Here is a 23,910-nt window from a genome sequence, read left to right as displayed (position 1 = left end):
CGCCAGGCTTATACTTAAGTCAACAAGTTTCCCAGTTTATTTTGTGGTAAAATTAGGTGCCTCGACTTATACTCAGGTTGAATTATATAAGTTGTATAAAAAGGGTACTACAGGAAAATGAGCACTATCAGGAGGGGGCTATATAAAAGGGGAAATTTTAAAGGCGGAAAAAGGGAAGGGGGACTACTGAAAAGGGGGCATTTTAGATCGGGGCTGCAGGAAATGATACATTATATGGGTTGAGGTTAGATATTTGCTGGCCACACAACTATTTTTCCCAGGCATCATGCTTCCGGTCTCTGTAGAAAATTTTTGGGTGCGGCCAGTCCCCAAATACAAAAAGGTTGGGCACCACTGCTTTAGTGGCTGCAGCAGAAGAAAAGTGGTAACACAATTAATTTCTATTACAACTCATTTTTAAAATGTTGAGTTGAGTGAATGTTATAATCACAACTGGATTTATAAGTTTTTATAGCCCTTAGACATGGGGGAGGGGGGGATGATTATCAGAATGCTTCCTGAAAGTCTGGCATTGATGTTCAGTATAATGAGATGTCATATTTAAAGTAGAGAAACACTGGGGACATAGTTTTCCTTTTTCCCACCCTGGAAAATTGTTACTTACTTCTCAGGGGCTAGTTGATATAATACGAATGATAACAAAGTTACTTTTATTTACTATTTAAATGGAAAAAACGGAAACATATCTTTTTTTTTTTAACAGTCAAGTCAGTTGCCAACATGGGCTGCTGTTAATCAACCAACTCATTCAATGAGCTCACTAGAGGAATGCTTTCCTCAAAGAATTCTAGCACTATGGTCACCATCATCCACCTCAACAAAAGAAGCAGATGGTAAGATTTGTGTCAATTATTTTACAATAGAAATGTAATTTAATTTGGTTAATACATAGTTAAAATGACAAGGAAATACATTTTTACTGCTGAGAGGGGTATGCATTTGTTTTCCCTCCCCATCTAATTGTATAGCAAAGGCTGATTTTAATCCAAGCATTGTGGAGCCCCAAGTGGCCAATAATCACCTTCAAGTAGCCAATAGCTACGGTACATCATTAGTATGACAGGAATGTCTAATCCAGTAAATTGACAATATATGGTCTCGTTTGCACACCAGATGATGAAAGGAATGACTCCAGAGGTATGTAGCTGCAGCTTCTTTAATCTTATCTGATGGGGGCACAAAACACATTGAGGCACATTTACTAAGTTCCATGCGGCAGTTTTCTGTCGGACTTTGCACATTCTTTTTGGTGGACAGGTATTTATGAAGTGCCTGTGCTGCATTTGTGTCACACACAAATGTTTTGTGGCACGGCTGCCCTATTCTTCGTGCACTGAAAGGGGCATTCCGGTGCTCAGTCAGATGGTGCGCCAGATTCAACATGCAAAGTCCGACATGTTAAAGGTGCAACAAAAAAAAAGTGGTGCACTCTGTCAGGGGAATGCAGAGAGTGCCAGATTCATGAAGAACGGGCGCTAGAAATCCTTTATCTGGCGCCCTCTGCAGTGCAGTTTGCACTGTTTCTAGTAAATGTGGGCCATTGCATCAGTAAAGTGTGGACTGAAAGATCAGGGAAGATCTTCAGTGCATGACTGGGATGTTCACTGGGCCCTTATTTTGCACATCAGTCAGTCTTTCAAGAGGGTATTATGAATCCTGTAAGGAAGAGGCCCACTGCAAAAAATCTATTAAGATGGCGCACTGAAAAAAATTATACTAGGTGCACCTAACTAAATGAGACACCTAATAAATGTCTCACTGCCAAATTATACCAATTGCACCTAATAGATGATGCACTGAAAATTTATACCAAGTGCACCTAACTTAACGGTGCACCTAATAGCGCACCAGAAATATTATAACAGGTGCACCTAATGAAAAAAAAGTACCAAGTGCACCTAACTATATAATGCACCTAATAGATGGTGCACTGCAATAATTATACCAAGTGCACCTAACTAAATGATGCACCTAATAGATGGTGCACTGAAAAAATTATACCAGGTGCACCTAACTATATAACCTTTGTGCACCGCACAAAAAGGCACTACAAATACACCCTGCTAGTAACCCGGATACCTAACTACCACTACAGAGAATATTGTATAGCACTACTTACACATTATAAAGTAGCGCTAGCACAGTGCAGTTGGGTTCAGAAGGGACAGGCGGATAATAGGAGTTACGGATGATCAGTGTAATCATGCAATATGATCACCCAGGATAATCAGGAGGTAGTAGTGATTGAGGTAGTAGTAGTGAAAAGTTTCATAGAATTCTCAACAACTGCAAAAGTACAGTGGTTCTGATTGAAAGTAGTAATACACTGATATATAACTTTTGTCTTTGAAAACGCTGTGATTGGTCAGTAAGATTTAACTGGCCAATCAAAGCGATTTCCAGGCGGGACTGTTTTAATTGGCTGGGTGACATTGCAATGTCACCATTATATAAAATCTCAGTTGTGTGCCAGTTGTGTAGTCTTATTGCATGGAGTTCTATCTGTAAGATCTCCATGCTGAAATAGTAAGTCATGGAGGGTTAATGAGTTAAGTATGGCTTAAGTATTTTCCATAAAAATAAAAGGGATGGTAATCCTCCCAAAACAATACAGGCATGTGTCAGATATAAAATATTAATTAAAGGAAATCTGCCATCAGGATTCTATTTACTTAGTAGATCCATATGGTAGATTACCCAAATATGCCTAATCCCTATAAAGCTTTTTGTATTTTTCTCAACCTATCCTAAGGCTACCCTATACCCCTGAGTATTCAGGAGCCACTGTGTCTATGCAAGTCGTGCCACTGCATAAACAGGCAGCGTGGACGGCTACCTGGGGATTGGAGTAACCTTATCCCCAACGCTTACAGAGGCTACACCAATCTGAGTACCATACATTTGTTTGCAGGACCAGTTTTAGAAAAAGTGGGGCCCCAAAATAAAACGTTTTCTGTACTGTCACATTCAGTACGAGGGCTCCCTACACAATAATAGTACTTTGCAGTTTCTAACCAGGAGGGGCAGACTGGCCATGTAATCCATCGGGGAAAATCCTGGTAGACTGACTGGTGTGGGGCCAGTCTACATCTTCATATGCACTCGGTTTATACTCAGGTATATAAAAATAAATAAAACTCTGTAGTCACCTTTCCGTTGCCCCCCGTAGGTCCTATTCTTCCGCCGGCAGTGACAAGTCCATGAGCGCTAGCAGCACACACTGTGCACACACTGTGACAACGGCAAGCGGCAGACCTGTCACTGCCGGTGGGACTGGATCAAGAAGAGGACCTGCAGGGGGTGACAGAGAGGTGAGTACAGAGTTTATTTTTTTTTTTTGTGCTGGACAGGGGACTGGCTATGTACAGGGGGCAGTATTATGCTAGTTATATTCTTGTATATATGGGGCAGTATTATGCTAGTTATATTCTTGTATATATGGGCAGTATTATGCTAGTTATATTCTTGTATATATGGGGGAGTATTATACTTGTTATATACTTGTATATAGGAGGCAGTAATATAATAGTTATATTCCTATACATAGGAGGCAGTATTATAATAGAGTCTAGACAAAGGCTACAGCTCACCGATAAAGCATACTCTTTGTGTTCGAAATAAATCCAGGAACCAAAGACGATAGCAGTAGTAGTCATCGAACTCCAGCCCAATTACCATACAGGATAAGAACTTTTTATTCTTTATTAGAATTCCATTAAAGCTTAGGCAGTACCAGCATAATAAAAGAACTCTTAACGACCAAAGCGTTTTGACTTGTGTCTTTGTCAGTGTCTGACAATATAGTAATTGACACCATATCTAATACATATGTGATAATGGGCATATAGCAGAAAACCCCTCCTTTTCCTGCATTTTTTTTTGCGCTATAAAACTTTATCAGTGTTAAAACAATAACAGCTATACAAGAGAGATACCTGAATCAACCTACCTAAGGCTGAATTCACACTGACATGTGCCCGCCGTACTGTAGCACGGTGGGCACATGTCGGCACTGGGGAGAGGAGGAGGGGGGTGAGCGCACATCACCCCCCCCCCCCCCCCCCTCTCCACAGAGGAACATGGCACACGGGACCATATGCCAAGAAAAGATAGGACATGTGCGCCCATTGCCATCTATGGGAGATATATATAGGCAGTATATACGTCGGCCATATATATGTCCCCCATACGGCAGTGTGAATGCAGCCTAAGTGTTAAATACATTGCACAAGCATAAAAAGCAACATACTAGGAAAATGCATAAATCCAAATAATCCCTACATGTCTGGACTTATATCAGTAACAGTGCATTAGGTCTTGTCTCTGATTTAACCCTTCTGGTTGCATGGTCCAGTAAAATCCAGTAGGGCTCCAGGCCAATTTTTTTTTAATTTTTTTTACATGGTAACCCCCTCTAGGGGGTCTACTAACTTTCTCATTTGTGGCATCAGAAAGATGCCTTCTGATTTGCACTTTTCAGCAATCTTGCTGTACAACATACATATTGTTTCCCACATTCTATGCACGTTTCCAGATATACTACAAAATAAGTGGTACAATTGATATAGGATTTTATGGGAAAAGTGTTACCTATAATACTGGAAATTAAATTGGTGCTTATATTACTGTGTTTACATGAAATGCCTTGTATGCCCACATTCTTAAGAAACAATGGTCTTCAAATTAAACATATTCTCATTTCTATGTTCTTCATTTTCTAAAAATAGACCTGGAGATATAGTCAACCAAATTTGTGGGTGCTCTTCTGGCCGCAAATTTTACTCCTTCAGAAAGGACCTCCAACATTACGGGGTCCTGTTGTAAAATGTTGTAAAAAGTTATTTCTAATAATCCGAGTAACTAGTCTATATTGCCTACTCTAAATAGTAGTAGTGATTATAATTCTATTTTTAGCTAGGGAGTTATTTTATACTTGGTCTCTCAAAAGGCAGGCTCAGTCTACTTGAGTACCTGTATTAAAGGCTGTCAGGCACCAGGGGTAGTGGACCCACTGGACCACTGCGGACGATGACGTAAGCCGACACCTGGGAGCTGAGTCGAAGTGGCAGCCGGGTTTCACCAGAGCCCGCAGAACAATTCAAAGTGGGTCTTCAATATCTAGTGGATGAAGGTCTAATTCCGGTTATTTTTGATGGCTCTGCTGCCAAGTATCTTATTCCTGAACATCCCTTATGTCCTTCCTTTTATGATTTACCTAAAACTCAAAAGAAAACATTCCTCCTAAATGCTTGGTCTTGCGACACAATTTGAAAGTTAAATTCCGTGCTTAGTCCCAATAAGTTGGATCATCTGGCGGCACACCCCCCGATCACATGCGACACAATAACAGCACAGACAAATCTGTGCAAATCCCGAAAATGGTGCAAAGTCTGACGAAAAGTGAGCAGCGCGAACCTTAGTAAATAAGCCCCATCGTCTCTAGCATGCAGTCACTGAAAGATTATTAGCGTGGCTACATAATTTTTTCTGATAACAACGCTTTTTCTACATCTATATTTTGGATGTTTCCTAATCTGGGGCTTTGGCCAAGCGATTTTCTGCAGTACCTCAATAAAAATATTCTTTATTTAAAGTTTACTTCTTTGAATGATCCTCATTCCATTATGTTTTTGAATATTGAACTATATGGCAATGTTGTCTCCAATAGGGCGTATACCAAATTGCAAACACATGTCGGGGAACACCTATCTTCATGCTAAAAGTTGTTGCCCACCTCACATTATTAAAATTCTGCCCATCAGAGCCAAAACATCATGTTCTACTGAGGCTCATTATATGGATGAATCTAAAATATTGGAACAGAGATTTAGTAGGAGTTGTTACTATTCAGGACTATGTAAACTCGCTAGAAATATTGCTAATACTACGTCACGGGAACAATATTTGCTGTCTTTTACCAACAATTTAATTTCTAAACCTGTGTTTAGCACCCAATACAGTGCTCAATTCAGAGAGGTGGGTACAATTGTGAAGAAATATCTTCCTATACTTTGCCATGATCATTAAAGGCGTATTCTCGTCTGGGCACTCGCATTCAGTTTCATTAATCTGCCATATGTAAACATTTCTTCAATTAGAACTTATTAAAAAAATTGTTCCTGTGTGAAGATAATTTCTCATAAATGTAGTTATATGGTCCCTTAGAAACGAGATAGCTTCCTCGGATACGGCCACCTCTGCTGGAAGGATTGCACAAAGAAACCAATTGTTTTTGTATATGAAATGTCCAGGAGTTACTGCATGACCCACAGCAGTCCTGTGGTAATGATTGCTGAATCCTGGTGGTCCGGCAGGACTCTATAGCGCATGTCTGGCCACTGCTGCCAGAGTCTGAGGTGGTCGTATCCGAGGAAGATATCTCGTTTCTAAGGGACAACATGGCTACATTTATGAGAAATTATCTTCACACAGGAACATTTTTTTTTAATAACATCCAATTGAAGAAATATTAACATATGGCAAATGAATTTAATTAAATGTAAATGCCCTTATGGGAATACCCCTTTAAGGTCAGAGGTTGGCACCGAGGAGTAGAACATAGGAACCATAGTGCAGTACCCCTCCTTCGCCCCCTCTCTTCTTAAGTCTGAGGCAAGATGTGTACCTTTTAAGAAGATTAGGAGCATTAATGTTTTCCTCCGGTTCCCAAAGCCTCTCCTCAGGAACAAACCACTTTCAATCCACCAGACAATAGCTCTTCTTACCACGTTTTTTGATGTCCAAGGTGTCTTTGACAGAAGGGACAGAAGAGGAGTGATTACAAACAACAGGTTTCAGCAATGATACATGGAAGGAGTTAGAAATCTTGGGAGATGGGAGTGGGAGGTAAACTTAGCTTATAAGAAACCTCATTAATTCTCTTCAAGATTAGGAAAGGTCCTAAGAACCTAGGAGCAAATTTGAAACTAGGGATTTTCAAGCGAATGTTTGTTAAGGAAAGCCAAACCTTATCTCAGGAAACAGCTGAGGAGGTTTTCTTCTTCTCTTGTTCGCATAAACCTTTATTTGAGCCACAGTTTTAGTAAGACAGTTCTTAGTCTGGCCCCATGGCCGCATATCTCCAAGAAGTTTCTAAAAGAAGAGTCAGCAGCAGGAACCTCTGAGGAAGCAGCAATGGGAAGAGGAGTAAGAGAATGTAACCCATAAACAAAAAAAAACAGGGAAGATCCTGAACATTCACTTATGTGAATATTGTAGGAGAACTTTGCCAATGGTAGTAATTGTACCCAGTTGTTATGTTGGGCAAAGACAAAATGCCGAAGGTATTTCTCTTATATTTGATTCAACCGTTCAACCTGCTCATTGTATGCAGAAAGAGAAGTCCAGTTTAATCTCCAACAACCAACAAAGAGCTCCCCAGAATTTGGAAGTGAACTGGACACCTCGATGTGAGACTATGTGAAGAGGCAGTCCATGTATGTGGTATATGCTGAAGGAAGTCCTCACAATAGCACAAAGTGGGCCATTTCGGGAAACCTACGACTTCCCGGATGACTGTACAACCAGCGGATACTGGAAGGGCTGTAATAAAGTCCATGGCAATGTGTTACCTGGGAACATCCACAATCGGCAGAGGCAACAAGAGTCCAGCTAGTTTGGTCCTAGAAGCTTTATTCTGGGCACAAGTGGTGCAGGCCGATACATAACTCTCCACACAAGGGAGTGTGGGCCACCAGTAGCAGCATGTAATAAGTGACAAAGTCTTACGGATTCCTGGATGGCCAGCCGGTTTAGAATTATGCCCCCATTGAGGGCACAAAAGTTTTTCCCGTTGGAATATGCTTGAGAAGAATAGGAGCTACCATAATCGGGCAGGGCAGGATTCACTATGTAGTGAGGTTCTTCTTGCTGATCAGAGGAGTGAAAAGATAGAGAAAGAGCATCAACCTTGATATTCTCTTTCAGCAGGGAAAAATTAAGCTCAAAATAAAAACGAGAGAAAAAGAGTGCCCAATTGGCTTCTCATGGATTTAGCCGTTGAGCCATTTATAAATAAGTAAGAATTTTATGGTCTGTGTGGACTATCACCAGATACTGAGCACCCCCCAGAAGATAACACCACTCCTCCAAGGCTAGCTTGATAGCCAAGAGCTCTCTATCTCCTATATAGTAATTCTTTTCAGCAGGGGAGAAGAGTTTGGAAAAGAACCAGGATTAGTTGCTCAGGTCACCTGAAAAATTCTCAGTGATGTCATCACAGATCCGTTAGAAACCACAGATGAACAGACTTGTCAGAGACTGTGGAATAGACCCCAGGAAACACCACTGTCACAGACAGGAAATCCAGAGGTAAGGCTTGGAAAGCACCTGGAAGACCAGTCAGCGCTGCCTCCTGTGTTGCCACCCAACTGGCCGGCGGCCAAGGTGGAGGTGACCATCTTTGTTTTTCTGTTAACAAGACCACTATTTTTTCTTCTAGAGTAACAAACACTAGGTATAAAATTAGAATACATATTAATTTAAAAAATACATGTGTGGTCTACCTTATTGAATGCACCCACTGCAGACTACAATAATTTGGCCTCCCTGACTGGAAGCACCGTAAATACTCCTGAAATGTTTGTTGATCGAAGTACATTCAGGATTCACCCACCACATGAATGTTACTGCGTTTGAACAAGGCTCTCTTAACTAGGGATCCTTTTTGGATTCCAACTTTAGGAACCAGATTTCCAAAGGGGCTAAACTATAGACAGGATTTCATGTATTTTTACTGACTTTTACCTTTTATTTCCCTGTCATTGCATCGTGGTCTTTTTTGTTTTTTCTCACATGATCGTTAGCATGTGCTCATGTCACATGATGTTATAGTTTACTCCTCCTCTCTACTAGATGTCACTGGGTGAAAACCATGCCCACCTAGGGTTTTACTTGCATATGTGGCAGCTGGCGTCCTCGTGTCCTTCAGGTATGAATAAGGATGCTAATATTTAGGCTGAAAGGCATCACCTGGCTTTCCTTATGTGTTTTTTGTTTGATTTTTTTTTGTAGGTTGTGATCACTTGCCTTTTTAATGCAGATTTAACTGTCCTCGTTTTTACCCATTTTTTTCTACCTGGAGTGCGGGATTTGGTGCGTTTTTGTCTTTGCAGCAAATCACTTTTTATGTATTGTATTTAGTGAATTGATCAGAAGAATAATTTCTGTCTGCAAGTCTATCCTTCTAAGAAACTGCCTCCTGTATGAAAGATTATTTTTTAGTACTGTTTCATTTAAGATGGACCATTTCACCATATGGGAGATTGTTGATGATATGCTGGGGTTTACCTGAATCTGCTGCTAGAATGGAGTTGCCAGCAGTATCTTTTCAAAGGGGCACAACTGCAAATTTGTCCTCTGTTCTTTTGAACCACCCATCTAAAAAACTAGCTCTCAGGAATCTTGTGACCTTCAAAAGATAGGTTTGAAAGTCTTTTCTTTAAAGTGTAACCAGCTCTCAAAAAAACTACAATCAGCAAGATGGAGGGGCGGGACCTTCCTCCTGTCACCTCATCACAAGCACATGGTGCTGACCAATGACACCAGAGCTACCTATCTATCTATCTATCTCTCATATTTAACTACTGTATCTCATATCTATTTATCTACTCATATTTATCATCTATCTATAATCTTTCTATGTATATCCTATCTATATCATATCTATCTATCATCTATTATCTATACATCTATCTATCTATCTATCTATCTATCTATCTATCTATCTATCTATCTCATATGTATCTATGTACCTACCTACAGCACCAAGCTCCAAGTCTGCAGCACATGAGGGTGCAGCACATGAGGGCGCAGCACATGAGGGCACAGCTTGCAGACTTGGAGAGTCTCTCCTGCCACTTCCTTGTGTGAGGTGATGGGGGAGGGGGGCTGCAGTTTCTGTCTGTGTAGATTATTTGTTTATACACAAGTGTAGGGAAAGCTGAGTGTAATGATCTGGGTCTGGTTTTGTAACTAACTTGAGTTATTGCAAGCAGGACTCGTAGTCAGTAAAGCCAGGGGTCAGAATGCAGGAGAGGCTGAGCAGTACAGAGGAGCAGGCAGTTATTGTAGTCAGGAAGAAGCCAGAGGTCGTAGCACAGAAGATCAGCGTCAGTATTGAGGGAGCAGGCAGTTTTTGTAGTCAGGAGGAAGCCGGTGGTCGTTGCACAATAGAGGAGTCAATCGCAGGAGAGAAGGAGACAAGCTAGACTACAGGCTGGAAGCACAATAATCTTGCAAGGATGTATAGGCAATGCTGGGTTTAAAAAGGAAGTCCAATCTAGGAAGGGGTGGAGCAAGGCCAGTGAAACAGAAACTAGGAACTGGAAAGTCAGAAACTAGGCCAAGGATCAGCACTGGAGCTGTCCAGAGTGTTGCATAGCTCAGTTGGTAGAGCTGCAGCCTGGGACAGCGGAGTCTGGTGGTTCAAGTCCTGACACTGAGGGAGAGATAAGTGTAGATGTGTGGTTATAACATTAGTTTGGGCTTCTCCCTGCACATGACTGCTGCAGCACTGAGCTATGGGGTAATCAGCTGAGAGCAGGGAAAGAAATGTGGATGTGTCTCCTGCTCCGTAGTCTCTGCTCCTTTCTGAAGAAGGAATGTCCCTAGCAACAGCCATATGAGAGATAACTGACATCTAGGGGAAGTCTGCAGAATACAAAAGGAAGGTGCAAGATTCGGGTAACTAATCCTTTTGCTAAAGGACTTAAAATTACATGCCCTACAACATATCAAAAGTTTTTTGAAATGACGGTTACACTCTAAGTAACCATAAGTCTAAATTTAGCACATATAGCAAAGAGACCTAACTGATACAATACAATACAATATTATACAATACAATACAACTTTATTGATCTCTTGGGGGGAAATTATTTTGTACATAGTGTTCTGGCAATTGTTACTCAGTTAGAGACAGTTTTTTTTGTATAATTGTATTTTTATTAAAATGTTTCCAATAACATAACAAGGATTGTCAAACACAGATTATGCATTGAAGTTTTTCAATAATAAAACAAAGATTGTCTGGCATGACTTCAACATTGGTGTTTTCCAGTGACATAGTGAAAGGCATCAAACCCAACCTTAGCATTAGAATATACCAATGATATTACAACATTTATCTAGCATATTTTTCAGAAAATATAAAATATCGATTACATGTGACATTTATACGTGTGGTGGATACATTTTCTGCAAGATAGCCAGTTTCCGTAGGCCTCAGTCCAGATGTATAAAATGCCATATATTCATCATGCACCCAAAATAAACCGGGGGGAGTACGAAAAGACAGAGATACAAACCAGGGGAAGCCACACATACCTACAACAACTACAAATAACGCAGGGAAAGAAACATAAGGAATAAATGTGTTCACTCTCCCTCTCGTCCCAGCTCCTCCGCCCAGAAGCATTTCCACAACTCACAAGTTTTAATGAACATTGAGATGCGGCTGTACAAAGAAGTGGGGATTCCATAGTGTGAGTCTCCCTTACCCTGGAGAAAAGGTCCAATCGGGAAGGAGGGGCTTGCCGTTTCCAAAATTGCGAGATCAAACACCTTGCAGCCGTGAGAATGTGTAGGCTCATTCTAATACCTATCTTGGCCATAAGCTGAGGGGAAACAGCAGGAATTCAGCAGTTAGAATAAGGGGGAAACTGGAATGTCTACCGTTATGACTGCTTGGAGGAGAGCCCTCACCTCTTACAAGAAAGGCTGTATATATGGGCATGTCCAGAAAATATGCTGGAGGGTGCCCCCTGTTGAACCAAAACACGAGCATAAGTCTGGTGTGTCAGGAAACAATTTATGAAGTAAAGACGAAGTATGATATCACTGTAGCTTTGTACTGGTTTTCTTTGTGCGTCGTGTATTGTCAAAAGGCAGGATCTTCCTATCTTGATAGTCTGCGATATCTGCAAACCTGAATAATCCCTTCTCATGCCAGGGCTTGATATTCTGTCCAGTTCCTGCATGCTGCATAGAGGGAGTGTGTAAGAAGGCAGCATAGGGGAACACTGCGACACCAGAGGAAATCTAGTCAAACAGGCTCTCCAAAGTTTTACCATGAAATAAATAGGGTCTAATAGAGGCCTATGCAATGGGAGCCAGATGAAAAGAGTTAGGGTGAAAAGGGGCCAGCCACAGTTTATCCATCCATTTAGAGAATGCCAACAGGGTGGACCAGGCCGATATACGCCGTAAGTGAGTCGCCCAATAATACCTAGTTATATCTGCTACCAATTTACCCCCTGGATTTATGGGAGATCAAGACGGCCCTAGAGATCCTATGTCTCCTCTTGGCCCATATAAAGTGTAGAATGGAAGCTTGCAATGGCAGCTGGCCACTTCCAGGTTTTTATTAAAGACCAGCTGTTTCCATCATTCCTTTCTGTGTTGTTCCAAAGTGTACTCCAAGCTGGACCTTCGTGGGTCCTACAACCTCGTCCGGATCCGCAAGGGAGACGAATCGAAGACACCCGTGATGGACATTTTGAATACTTAGTGATGCCATTCGGACTCTGTAATGCTGTTTTTCAGGAGTTTGTGAATGACATTTTCAGGGACCTTCTGTATATGTGTCTCGTGATCTCCCTGGACGACATCTTGGTGTGTTCACCAGACCTCGAGACCTATCAATCACACGTACGTCAAGTTCTTGGCCGGCTACGGGCTAATCATCTCTACACCAAGCTTGAAAAATGTCAGTTTCACCAACGCAGCCTACCATTCCTTGACTACATGATCTCCGACAGAGGTCTCTGGGTGGATCCTGCTAAACTGTCTGCAGTTCTTCAGTGGCCATGCCCAGAAGGACTACGAGCCATACAGAGGTTCCTGGTTTTTGCGAACTATTATCGGCAGTTTATTCCACATTTTTCAACTCTGGTGTCTTCCATCGTGACACTTACCGCCATGCCTGGCCCACTGCGGCTGAAGAAGCCTTCTCTAGGTTGAAGTCCTCACTTGCCTCTGCTCCTGTTTGCACTAGGCCAGACTCTGAGAAACCCTTTTACCTCCGTGGGAGCTGGAGAAGTGCTCACCCAGAAAGGGCCTAAGGGCCGAACTCTCTCCTGCTATTTCTTTACCAGGACTTTTTCTTCCGAAGAGAGAAATTGCTCTATTGGTGACAGAAAACTGTTAGCCATCAAACTTGCTCTGGAAAAGTGGTGTTATCTATTGGAGAGAGATCTCCATCCTGTTTGTGTGTACAATGACCACAAGAACCTATTGTATCTCCGGGCAAGCCCACTGGTTATTGTTCTTCTCACACTTGCTGGGCACCCAGAGGTGCATTGTTCAGTGGCCCTCATCTCTCGCCACTATTGGTGGCCAGATCTGGTCAAAGACGTCTGGGATTTTGTGGGATCCTACTCCACCTGTGCCTGTAACAAAGCCTCTTGTCTCAAACTGGCTGGACTGTTACTTCCGTTGCCGATACCCAGTCGCCTTCCGTTGCCGATACCCTGTCACGTGGCTATGAGATCCTGTGTCTCCTCTTGGCCCATATAAGGTGTAGAATGGATGCTTGCAAAGGCAGTTGTCACTGGTGTCACCGCGCTCCATGTCACGGATCTCAGGCACACCCCGACCCTCACTTACCTCTCCATTATCCTACTCCTGTCCCGGCTGGGCTGCATGCGCTTCCCCGGCACTCGAAGATTTAAAGGGCCAGCGCACCGCTGATTAGCGCTGGCCACTTCAAGGTTTTCCTTATGATGATTCCCCGCCGGATCTTTGCGCTCACTAGCCTTAGAGAAAGCTTCCTGATCCCTATGTTTATTCCCTGTTTAGTTCTACCTAGAGGTAGGGTGGCAAGTAAGGAGTACAATTTAGAGTAGATTGCTATTGCTCCCGGATCGTGGAGTAGGCACCCCCTAGATATAACATGCAGAGTTTGGTCGTCCTTTTTTTCCCCTTAATTGCTTTGCTAAAAGGGCGTGGGGCTTATTCCCTAGATCATAATATCTCTGCCGGGTGAAGACTATTTGGGTTTGAATTTACCGAAGCTGCTCCCTTGTCTCAATTAATTGCCGAAGATGACTCCTGGTGGGTTTAGACAGCAGTTATGTCTCCTGCTTGCCTATCTCCTTCCTCAATTCTTTTTCCAGGTGGAACCTATTATTTTTTAATGTAGCCCCCTGTCCTTTGCAATGACCTCAAAAGACTGCTTTGTGAGACTCCCACATCATAGATATAGAGGGGAGTTAGAGACAGGTTTAACGATACAAATACATAAATACTTCGAGAGGCACATTCTTACATGTTGCATATAAACATTGTAACATGACATTGCAATAGAGCACAGTACAGGTTACATGAACACATTACATTACATATGGGAAAGCAATTACGGTACAAAAATTTACCAGTTACAATAACATATATACACAAACTAGACAGAAATGTGTAGGGTATACTACACGAGGAGTGCCAGAGCGGTGCTAACAATGTTGTGGTGAACTAGTGGTGTGCTGGTGTTGGTTTGGCAAATGAGACACTGTCCTTAACTCCAAGTACCAATGCTTAAGCAGGTTGTAGCTGCTACTTGGCGCAGCATTCCTCCTGACTTGCAGTAAGGCTCTGGTTGTGATCACTTACATTTCAGGTGCTCCTACTGCTGCTTTTGGCTGCCAGGATGCGTTTCCGGCGCTCTGTTGTAACCAGTTGTGTTGATCCACTGATGATCCGCTTAATGGGGAGTGATAGGGTGAGAGGCCAACTTGGTGCCGCAGAGTGTAGGTGCAGCCACCTACAGTGGCGCTATCTTGACAGTGCAACTTTTCTAAGTGCCACCACAAGCACACAAGATTTGAAGTGGGAAGGCAATGGAGGAAAGAGGTTATTGTGCTTTTTGGATAACATTTTTAAAGACAAGAGTTAGGCATATTTTTACACATAATGTCCCTTTGTTCCCTTCTGGTTCAATTCTGGACAAATCTGTGCACTTAACTAGTTGCACATAGAAAAGTTAAGGGTAAGATCATGGTCAGATATGAACACCCAGAACAAATGAAATAAATAACAGTGCATAGAAACACAACAGATGCTGGGAATTTTGGTGCCAAATTAAACAGACATACCTGTGGATGAGAGAAATGAGTGATGGCGAGACCAGGTGAAAATGATGATGTTAAAGATGATGATGATCGAATGCAAGCCCATATTTTATAATGTTACATTCAACAATAATTCTGTGCACGTACATATTTGCACTTAGAAAAGTTGCACTGGGTAAGACCACAGTTGGGGAATGGACAGGTACAGTGCTCATCATCCAACTATATGACTCTTTCTTGGTTAATTCCTCCAATATTTATAACAGATGTTTCATATCCCTAATGAACGTGTAATTCTGGTCAAAGGTTGCAAATAATAGTCCAACCATTTTCCTAGCTTCTTACCCAAACTATGTTTGAGCCATGCATGTAACACTCAGGTAGCTCTCTTGTATAGTTGTTGTTGTTTTGAACACTGATAAAGTTTTATTGTACTAAAAATGCAGAAAAAGGAGGGGTCAATATTAAAGTAGTTAAATTCTTTTACATAGGGGTCTATATTAAAGTAGTTATATTCTTGTACATAGGGGGTAGTATTATAGTAGTTATATTCTTGTAAATAGGGAGCAGTATTATAGTAGTTATATTCTTGTACATAGGGGGCAGTGTTATAGTAGTTATATTCTTGTACATAGGGGGCAGTATTATAGTAGTTACATTCTTGTACATAGGGGGCAATTTTTATTAGTGTAAAACAAACATAAATACAGAAATGCTTTTTCATCAAAAAAACCCATAGATCATTCAGTATTAATCATACATTAAAAAAAAGATTATATTAAATGTAACTTAAGAAACCATTTTGGCTGAAAGGGAAACAAAGAAAAACATAACCAAACAAATGCATTCACATAGTAAAATTAGACAAATTTCATTCTAGATGGATGTTCCTCCAAAGTCTTATATTTTCCCCCTTTTTCTTGACCTTTAATGACTGGATCCACCTCAACTCTGACATTATGAGGCTTATGGCCTTATTATGCTGGAAGGCCTCACGATGTATGGACACTCATGTGCCAGTGATAATACTTGATGACGTGGATTATCACATACATGGTCTCCTGGTTGATGTTACTTATTTTAGGTGTCACGCCATAAAGGATCTCTGGGTATTTAAGGGACTGCAGTGATGATATTCTTATCTTGGAGGATACGTCACGCAAGATATTCCGTCCACCTTAGCACTCTGATATAAAATGGACCATTGTCTCCACTGTCTGACACCTGAGGAGACACATGTGATCTATCACACTCAGGAACTTTAGATTCCCCCAGACAAACAGTTTCCCTTGTAGTGAAAGCCAGGCGATGTGACAAAACTTAGGGTGCAGCCTCCAACCATTCAGAAACCTCAGACTCAGACTGTCATTTAGGGTGGGGGATGGACAGTGTGGAAGTGCCAGATGTAAGCAATAGAAAGTCCTACAGACGCTGGAGTATAGATCTTTCCTGGTCTTGCTCTCAATAAAATACTTTTCTATCCCCCATTTCCTTCATCTATACTGCAGGTACTGGGGGAGGTAGCTAGGAGTCAATCGACCCCTCTTGAGACTGCCGCCTAGCATCCAAAATTCTGCAAAAGGCAACATCCAATCCATGACACTACTTACCCACAGGGGATTATTATTTGAGTCCAGGCAACTAAAATTTACTTTCAGAAACACATAGTCAAAGAAAACCGTTGGATTTAACATATCCAGTCCACCCTCTCTCCCCTGCAGGTAGGTGATCCCTCTTTTTACTGGGTTCAACCTGTTACCCTATAACGGTTGGAAGAACAGGCTAAAGAGCCTAGCGCAGAAAGATTCTGGCAGAGGAAAGACAACAGAGATGTACCAGAAGACAGGGACCAGGTAAGTCTTCATCAGAGTAACCGTTTCTCTATAGGTCAGCCACCAGGTCGTTCATCGCTGAACCTTTACATTTCCGGCTTCCAATTTATATTCCCAATTTAGTGTGGAATTATCTTCCCTCCCAAATTTAACTGCAAGAATTTTAATATGAGTGGAATCCTTTGCAAACTATGGCAGTTTAAAGTGAGGTTCAGTAACCAATGTCCAGAAAGCATAACTATTCTCAAGGTTGACCAAAGACCCGGAGGCCTCTGAGTAGCTTCTGATGGCTGCAGATAACATCTTCACCTCACAAGGTTCAGCCTGCTGAATAATATTATTGAGGACCTTACAGTCCCTGGTAAGGGGCCTACTGTCCTTGTCCCTGATAGTAGTGGAGGCATTGAAGTCCCCATCCATGATGACAGGAATTGATGTGAACAGATAAGGCTTCACATAATTAAAAAGTTGAATCCTTTCGGTCATTGTGACCGGAGTCTTCTACCTCTGATGGTGATCTCTAGCTGCAGGCACCGTCCCATTAATGCCTCAGTGAGTCTATGGACTATGACATCATGGGTGTTAAACAAGATAGAGACTCCGGCATAAGGCTCCACAGCCAGCGACCAAAAGGATGGACCAGACTGCAATTTTCTCTGCCTCTCGTATGAGACATAAGGTTCTCAATCGTGTCTCCTGCAAGAAATATACATGGGCCTTAAGATACTTCAAATATACTTCATATACAACATCTCTGGTCCTTCTGGCTCTAATACTGTTCACATTGCTGGTGACCACAGTAAGATAGATTTCTGCCATCAGGAGCAGTAGAAACACTATCCCCATCATCATAAGTCTGAGTCATAGTTGTCTTCCTGTCTACAAGTTTCCATATCCCATACAGACTCGGCATGAAGGGGTCTCCTTATTGTGGGAGCATCCCCCCCTTGATCGTCATCATATTCCTCCATCATACGTTTCCGCTCTCTCTTTCTGTCTCGGATAGTTCACTGTTCCTGCTTGCTGTCAATGTAATGTCCGCCTGACTCTCCACTCTCATTTTAGAGGGTTTTTGGACAGTGGTCCATGCACTCTTGGGTTTGCGGATGCTCTTATCCTTCTTTCTCTTTTTAACAACACAATTTTCTCCGGTGGCAGGTGCTAGGGCAGGGGAAGGGATGGGCACTGGCTGCTTCATTACTTCCATGTCCCTCTCAGTGTTACCTGTCTCTGGGTGGTCCGGGGCAGTACCACTAATGTCAGGGGTCTCTGGCACAGTTTGAACTGACCATGACAATAACGCCTCAACCTCATCTGGGATATTTGCCTCTTCCATCAGTTCTTCATCAGGGAGGACCCTACAGATGTTGTGCCAGGTTTCAGGGCAGTTCCTATGGAGGTGACTGATCTGACTACACAGGTTACACCTTATGGTCTGGCAATTGGCACTCACAATTGGCATTCACATGGCCGAGGTCCCCACACTTAAAACATAGCCTGGGCTGACCAGCATAAAAGCATACACTGGTCTCTCTGCTAATAAAGAAGGAGTTGATGAGGTGATGGGTGATGTTCTGGTGTTGGCATAATCTTACCAGGACCCTCCACCCCTGGTCCAGATTCCATCCTCATCCCTGGTCTTGGTCAGGTCTGACATGAGGATACAACAATTCTTGAGCCATTTGATGATCTCCTGAGTGGGGACAGACTCATTTCAGAACATCATGGTCACAATTGCAGTATCTGGCTTGGAGTGGGAATAAAGCTGAACTTGCTCCACCCCTTAATATCTCTGTACCGGGAATATTGAGCCCAGAACCATTCCAGATTAGACTTGAACTTAAAGCTGATATCATGCCCCTGTCTATCTGGAAGATTAATTACCACCAGGATGTCAGCTGGCTGGAAACCAGTGCACAACATGTCCCTCACCACATGCCCCCACTATGTCTAAACCTGACAACATTTCTCCTCTTGAATGCTTGGCCGGTGTAACTGGCGTTAGAGCAGTAAAATGGGGAACCGCGACTTCCCTGAACACACATTCCCTGATGACTGACCCCTGTCCTGCTGAGTGGGATGTGTGGGTTGTGGACCATCTGTACTAGGGCCCTGCTGACCAACCGGACCATGGGGCTCTGCTGCTTGTGGTGTGACTAGAGGGGGGAAATCCTCAGCTGTCGATTGTCCCTCACCCTCCACAACATTGGAGCTCTCTGTGTCACCAGCTACCATAGATTGTATCTGGGTATGACATTATCACACATAGAAACATCAGAAATAGCAACAACAGAGACATCAGCGATACCAGGCATATCAGCAACATTATCAACATTAACCCAGGACTGCTGATCACAGCCCTGAATGTCCTGCTCGAATTTATCCTGTACCTCACAGTCCTGCTCAGATATACCTTGGGGTGTAGATACAGAGTTACCTTCAGGTATAAGTTCAGAGTCCTCCTGCAGTGAGCTGTGTCCTGGGACTTATGGTGTCTGCTCCACTTCACTGCTGTTATCAGCGTAGTGGAGCAGACACCACATATACTTACTGCTGGAATTTGTTTTAGATCATTAGGGACTGCTGGGACTTGTAGTATCTTACAGTTTGTTGTTCAGCGGGGCCTGCTTCCCTGGGTTTTTTGCCTTTAGCATATACGTGCAATCAATCTGTTTTTGCAGGTACAGCTTTTGTTTTTTCAATCTCCATCTTTCTCACCAGTCCTGGGATCTTATCAGCCAGCAGGAGCTCAGGTGATGGCTCTGGGGCTGCAGTTTACCGTTGGGGTGTTTTTCTGGCTTGCTCACTGTAATGATTTCTCTAGAAGCACTACCACCGCTCTTCCCTTGCACGGAACTCTGTGATTTTTCACAGGTCAGGTTTCTTGGGTCACAATCTCCTGATGGGCGACTGGGTCCCGGATGTCTTGCAGAGATCACATTCTTAGCACCTTTGGGTCTTTCCTCTTGGCTGCACTTCACCTCCTTCACAGCCTGCATTCCCCCAGACCTTGTGCGTTCAGATGGAAACACCACTCACTGCTTCAGGTTCTCCTGTATCGTCTGCCTCTCCAGAGATGTTCTCCTCTTTTTGCCCAGGGTGAAACTGGATTGTCCACCTGAGGCATGGTAAGGAGGGTGTTGCTCATTCTTATGGTACTTGCTTTTGGACTTTCCAACACTCACACTGGCAGGCTGTTTCACCAGATTCTTACTTGTTGCTGCATCTTTTCCCACACAGATTTTCTTTAGGTTACTGCTAACACTGGTTTCATTCTGAATAGATTTAGGATTTTCTTCCCTTTATTCAGCAGGCTGGTTTGCTAGATTGGCGTCTGGGCCTTGCATGGGGAGCTGCCCCATCCTAGGCAAGTTCCAGACATTAAGAGAGTCCAGGAGCACGGTGATGAACATGCAGTCTTGTTCATCCAGCCACCCATATCCCTCACCTCGTCCCCAGCTTCAGCTTAATTGGCCTAATTGAGCTAGATTGTTTACAAATTAAGCATGTGACCGTGCTTCAAAGACTTTTGCAGTCAGATTGTCTCCATGCATCCCCCCCCCAAGTCTCAAACAAAGAGCCATTAAAACTCTCAAATCACCAGGTTGAATAGGGACAGTTATGGAGTTATGGTCCATATCCCCAGAAGAACATGGATCAGGTTTGGTATCAATGCAATCCAGGGATTCACCTGGATACAATGATACCAGAACCATGACCCTACGACTTTCCCTTGAGAAGCTATCGCTTCTTCAGGGCTCTGGTTGTAGTACCAGGTAGGAGGGACCCTTGACCCTCCTGTTGGGGTGTGACCCCACCTGATATATTCAGGCACCTCTGAATGTGCCTTGTCTGGGAACCATTGTAACATCAAGAGCACAGAGGATCTTAAGGTGTGGACTATCCGGTTCCAATAGGCCCACCACACACAAAGGTAACTAACTTGCTGAACTGCTGTAACTTGTAGTGCTATCTTGTATTTGGTACTCTGTGTAACTATATACACTCACTGGCCACTTTATTAGGTACGCCATGCTAGTAATGGGTTGGACCCCCTTTTGCCTTTAGAACTGCCTCAATTTTTCGTGGCATAGATTCAACAAGGTGATGGAAGCATTCCTCCATGATGCGAATCTCCCGTTCCACCACATCCCAAAGATGCTCTATTGGATTGAGATCTGGTGACTGTGACTCATTTTCATGTTCAAGAAACCAGTCTGAGATGATTCCAGCTGTATGACATGGCGCATTATCCTGCTGAAAGTAGCCATCAGATGTTGGGTACATTGTGGTCATAAAGGGATGGACATGGTCAGCAACAATACTCAGTTAGGCTGTGGCGTTGCAACGATGCTCAATTGGTACTAAGGGGCCCAAAGAGTGCCAAGAAAATATTCCCCACACCATGACACCACCACCACCAGCCTGAACCGTTGATACAAGGCAGGATGGATCCATGCTTTCATGTTGTTGACGACAAATTCTGACCCTACCATCCGAATGTCGCAGCAGAAATCGAGAGTCATCAGACCAGGAAACATTTTTCCAATCTTCTACTGTCCAATTTCGATGAGCTTGTGCAAATTGTAGCCTCAGTTTCCTGTTCTTAGCTGAAAGGAGTGGCACCCGGTGTGGTCTTCTGCTGCTGTAGCCCATCTGCCTCAAAGTTCGACGTACTGTGCGTTCAGAGATGCTCTTCTGCCTACCTTGGTTGTAACGGGTTGTGATTTGAGTCACTGTTGCCTTTCTATTAGCTCGAACCAGTCTGCCCATTCTCCTCTGACCTCTGGCATCAACAAGGCATTTCCACCCACAGAACTGCTGCTCACTGACTGTTTTTTCTTTTTCGGACCATTCTCTGTAAACCCTAGAGATGGTTGTGCGTGAAAATCCCAGTAGATCAGCAGTTTCTGAAATACTCAGACCAGCCCTTCTGGCACCAACAACCATGCCACGTTCAAAGGCACTCAAATCACCTTTCTTCCCCATACTGATGCTCGTTTTGAACTGCAGGAGATTGTCTTGACCATGTCTACATGCCTAAATGCACTGAGTTGCCGCCATGTGATTGGCTGATTAGAAATTAAGTGTTAACGAGCAGTTGGACAGGTGTACCTAATAAAGTGGCCGGTGAGTGTATATCTTATTGTTTTGTCTAGTGTGCCCTTAAGGCAATTAAATATAAAATTTAACCTGTGTTTCTCTTTTATCTCGATCATGAATCCCCACTTCTGAGTCTCGCATAAATACATGCTACCGGGTGGGTTCCTCAACCTATTCCCGTTACGGACCGGACTTATTAAATAATAATATTAATATTAAAGGAGAACAGCTGGCAGCTCCTACTGTACAGGGCTGTGATTTATTGTTGAGCCATATCTGGAAGTTGTGTGGACAACTTTAAATCACTCCCTGCACCTCTCGGAACCCCTGCATTCTGGGAGGGACCTTGCCTACCCTTTAGGGGTCCGTAACATCACGGTTTCTTATACAAGCACACACTAGACACAACCTCACCTCTAGGAGGCAGTATTATAGTAGTTATATTGTTGTACATAGCACAGCAGTATGTACAATATTCTTGTACATAGGGGGCAGTATTCTGTACGAAGTAGTAGTATACTCGTACGCAGGGGCAGTATTATAGTAGTTATATGCTTGTACATAGGAAGCAATATTATAATATATTATTTTACCTGGGGAAAGTATTATAGTAGTTACATTCCTGCTTATCAGAAAATGTGTTGTATTGGGGTTTTTGTATATATTAGGCAGTATTAACCTCTTCACGCTCTGCAATGGATATTGCAGAGGGCTCATACCTCTCCGGGTATCAAAGATTTAGGGAGAAGGGAGATACGGTTCGTTACCGCTTTTCCTTTCTCTGCTCCTCACAACATTGTTCTGCCGCTAGGTCTATAGACTTGGTGGTCGCGTGACTGCCGGGTCTAAAGGGGTTAACCAGAGCTGGGTCTACTTAGACCCAGTACAGCTCTGATCAGCACTGCCAGTAACAGGTGTTGGTTTTCTGATGCCTCAGTTACAGGGGAAAACTTATAGAACAAAAAGAATAAAGTAAAATTAGAAAAAAAGGGAAAATGTCCCCCAGCTGTCTTTCATGACCTCATGGGTGACATATTAAGTAAAAAGAGGGTAGTCTAATCGAATGGCGCACTCTGGGGTATTGGTAAAAGGTATTTTATTGACAATTGATTTTATAAGGTCTTTCAGTCACCTTATGACTGAAAGACCTTATAAAATCAATTGTCAATAAAATACCTTTTACCAATATCCCAGAGTGCGCCATTCGATTAGACTACCCTCTTCAAATACCGCCCATACCTCCTGTGTCGTTTTTGGCGATCGACACATAGGAGATCTCTATCTGAAGGCAGCACCTGCAATACCTGAACGTAGTGTTGTGCCTACTCTCAGCACAACCATACACGGTGAGCACATTTCTCTCCTATACCCTGTGATCATTTCCAATAAAGGTGTCACACTATTAGCGCTCTCTCCCTATCCTTCCTTGCCATTCTCTACCCCCTATATTAAGTAAAAACACACATACAAACAAAAAAAGAAAATAAATATTCATAAAAAATACAATTACATTTCCCCATATAATAACAAAAATGCCCGGCTTCACTACAAAAAACAGCGCCCGAGACTATACAAAATCAAAATGACAGAAACAAAATAGGGAATTCATTAATAATGCAATGAGTTAATTAACAAATTTGAAAAAAGTACTATAAATTATAAAAAAAGACTTTTTTCCACTTTTAACCCCAAATAAGAATATAAATGAAAACATTTTTTCAACTTTTATTACGTTTTAACTAGCTCTATGTGTCCTGAAAAAAAACACTGCAAAAAATGTTAAAGTGGCACACACAAAAATAAAATAATGGCACTTAACCCCTTCCTGATGTGCGGCATACAAATACGGCGCGCGCCGGGTCCCGGTGCATGGAGAGGGCTCACGGGCCGAG

The 23,910-nt window shown here is 42.7% G+C and overlaps 1 protein-coding gene across 1 annotated transcript in view; it reads left to right on the top strand.

Annotated features, from left to right (window-relative positions):
• Positions 1-23,910, top strand: part of FMN2 (formin 2) — a 280,120-nt gene that overhangs the window by 44,466 nt on the left and 211,744 nt on the right. Inside the window, exon 3 of the mRNA XM_072141131.1 lies at positions 725-854. Within this exon, the coding sequence (XP_071997232.1) occupies positions 725-854 (130 nt within the window). The remainder of the gene's footprint in view (positions 1-724; positions 855-23,910) is intronic.

This window comes from Engystomops pustulosus, chromosome 3, assembly GCF_040894005.1.
Source record: "Engystomops pustulosus chromosome 3, aEngPut4.maternal, whole genome shotgun sequence".
NCBI lineage: Eukaryota > Metazoa > Chordata > Amphibia > Anura > Leptodactylidae > Engystomops > Engystomops pustulosus.
The sequence above is the reverse complement of the archived record's forward strand: the minus strand, read 5'-3'. Positions and strand labels throughout refer to the sequence as shown.